A 2,056-nucleotide genomic window follows, 5' to 3' on the forward strand; every position below is an offset into this window, starting at 1 on the left:
GTTTCACTATGTTGGCCAGGCTGGTCTTGAACTCCTGACCCTCAGGTGATTCGCCTGCCTCGGCCTCCCAAAGTGCTGGGATTACAGGTGTGAGCCACCGTACCCCGCCAAGGCTAGTCTTAAAGAAAATTTTTTTCCTAAACTCAGTATCAAAGGTAATCTTAAACAACAAAGTGGGACATAAAATTCCAGCTGTTAATTGCTATTTGACTTAACTTGGGTATTTTATTTTCAGGAAACCATCACACTTACTACATTATAAATATTTCAAAACCCAAAACCCTTAGCCCTTTTAGCAACTGCTAATCACCAGCAGCAACATACACAGTGGTTAACAGTATAGCTCCTAAGCTAGACTGCCTGAGTTCAATACCTGGACTGATCAATTACTGGCTGCGCCACCTCAAGTAAATCAGTCTCTCTGCCTGTTACCTTATCTGTTGTAGTTTCTTCATAGGGTTGGAATGAAGATTAAATGTGATCACTTATGAAGCACTCAGACCAATACCTGGCACAAAGTATACATAATATGTATGCAACAAATGTGTATATTGTATAATACATATAGTATATATAAGATACACAACAATAAAAAATGTCTTGAAATATAAATATACAATACTTTCCCCTTATTGGCAGGAGATACGTTGCAAGACACCTCCCTTCCCCACTTGATGCCTGAAATTGCATAGTACCAAACTCTATATATTATGGTTTTTTCTATACATACATATCCATGATAAAGTTTAATTTATAAATTAGGCACAGTAAGAGATTAATAAAAATAACCCATAATAAAATAGAATAACAATAACCATATACTGTAGTAACAGTCTGTGAATGTGGTCTCTCTCTCTCACTCTCTCAAAATATCTTGGTGTTCTGTACTCACTCTCCTCCTTTCTTTTTATCATGTGTCGATCAATCTGTTAACCAAGAGGGTTACTAAGTGACTAATGGGTGGGTAGCATATACAATGTGGATATACTGGACAAAGGAATGACTCACATCATGGATGGGATGGAGCAAGATGGTGCTAGTTTTCATCATACTACTCAGAAGGTTGCACAATTTACAACTTATGAATTGCTTATATCTGGAATTTTCCATTCAAAATTTTTGACTGTAGTTGACTGTGGGTCACTGAATCTGCATTAAGTGAAACTGTGGATAAGGGAGTACTACTGTACAGATAGTCCTCACTTCGCATGGTGGTATGAGACCATTAAAATGCCTGTGAAAGCTGAAACCAGGCAAAGTGATCTTAATAATCGATGAGAAAAATTACCACTGTTCCATGACCTTTAAAAATTTTTGTTAACACATTAAAAACTTTCCTATGGTTCATCACAAAGGTATAGAATAATTTTTAAAAATAGTAAAACTAATATTTATTTAGTACATTGTAATTTAAAACATTAGCAACATTGAGAATTGAAGTATTTTATTTCTTTGTAAAAACTTATCAAGGGCAGTTTGGACAGTGGCCGCCTTCTCTTTGCCATTATATAACTTGCAATGTAGAGTGAATATCTTTTCTATACTTTTAGCAGTTACATTCCTTACTAAGTCCAGATCAGATACTGTATTTTGAGCACCTGATGGCAAGGTGCATAAATGCTCAGGTTCTTTGAAAACCTAAGACTCTATGATACAGAAAAGAACGAAGATATAAAAGAATGAAAAGAGACAAGCAGAAGGCTTACATTGTATTGATGATTAGCAACAGGTTTGTAATTGGTTGTTACAACTTTTTCCAGCTGTTGTGATAGCCTCACAGGTTTGGAAGACTCTTCTATTTGCAATCTGAAAAATAATATAAGGCATTATTAACACTCTTGTTTAGCAGAGTGAAATATGAAGAGTTATTATTTCTATAATTCTTCTTATTCAATGACAACTAATATATAAAAAGGTAACCTCAGAGGATATACTAGCATTAATACTTTAAAAATGCACTGAATATATGTGACTATAATGTAGAAACCAGTACCTAAGCTAAACATACAAACTATTACAATGCCAGAATGTACTTTTCACCTGCTTATTATATAGG

General features: G+C 34.7%; 1 protein-coding gene across 2 annotated transcripts in view; it reads right to left on the reverse strand.

Annotated features, from left to right (window-relative positions):
• The window catches only part of GTF2F2 (general transcription factor IIF, polypeptide 2, 30kDa), a 214,839-nt gene that overhangs the window by 46,169 nt on the left and 166,614 nt on the right, over positions 1–2,056 (reverse strand). For both annotated transcript variants that reach the window (XM_011974608.1, XM_011974607.1), the window contains exon 6: positions 1,707–1,806. In XM_011974608.1, the coding sequence (XP_011829998.1) occupies positions 1,707–1,806 (100 nt within the window). The remainder of the gene's footprint in view (positions 1–1,706; positions 1,807–2,056) is intronic.

Source organism: Mandrillus leucophaeus, unplaced genomic scaffold (assembly GCF_000951045.1).
Source record: "Mandrillus leucophaeus isolate KB7577 unplaced genomic scaffold, Mleu.le_1.0 Scaffold147, whole genome shotgun sequence".
In the NCBI taxonomy this organism is placed as follows: domain Eukaryota; kingdom Metazoa; phylum Chordata; class Mammalia; order Primates; family Cercopithecidae; genus Mandrillus; species Mandrillus leucophaeus.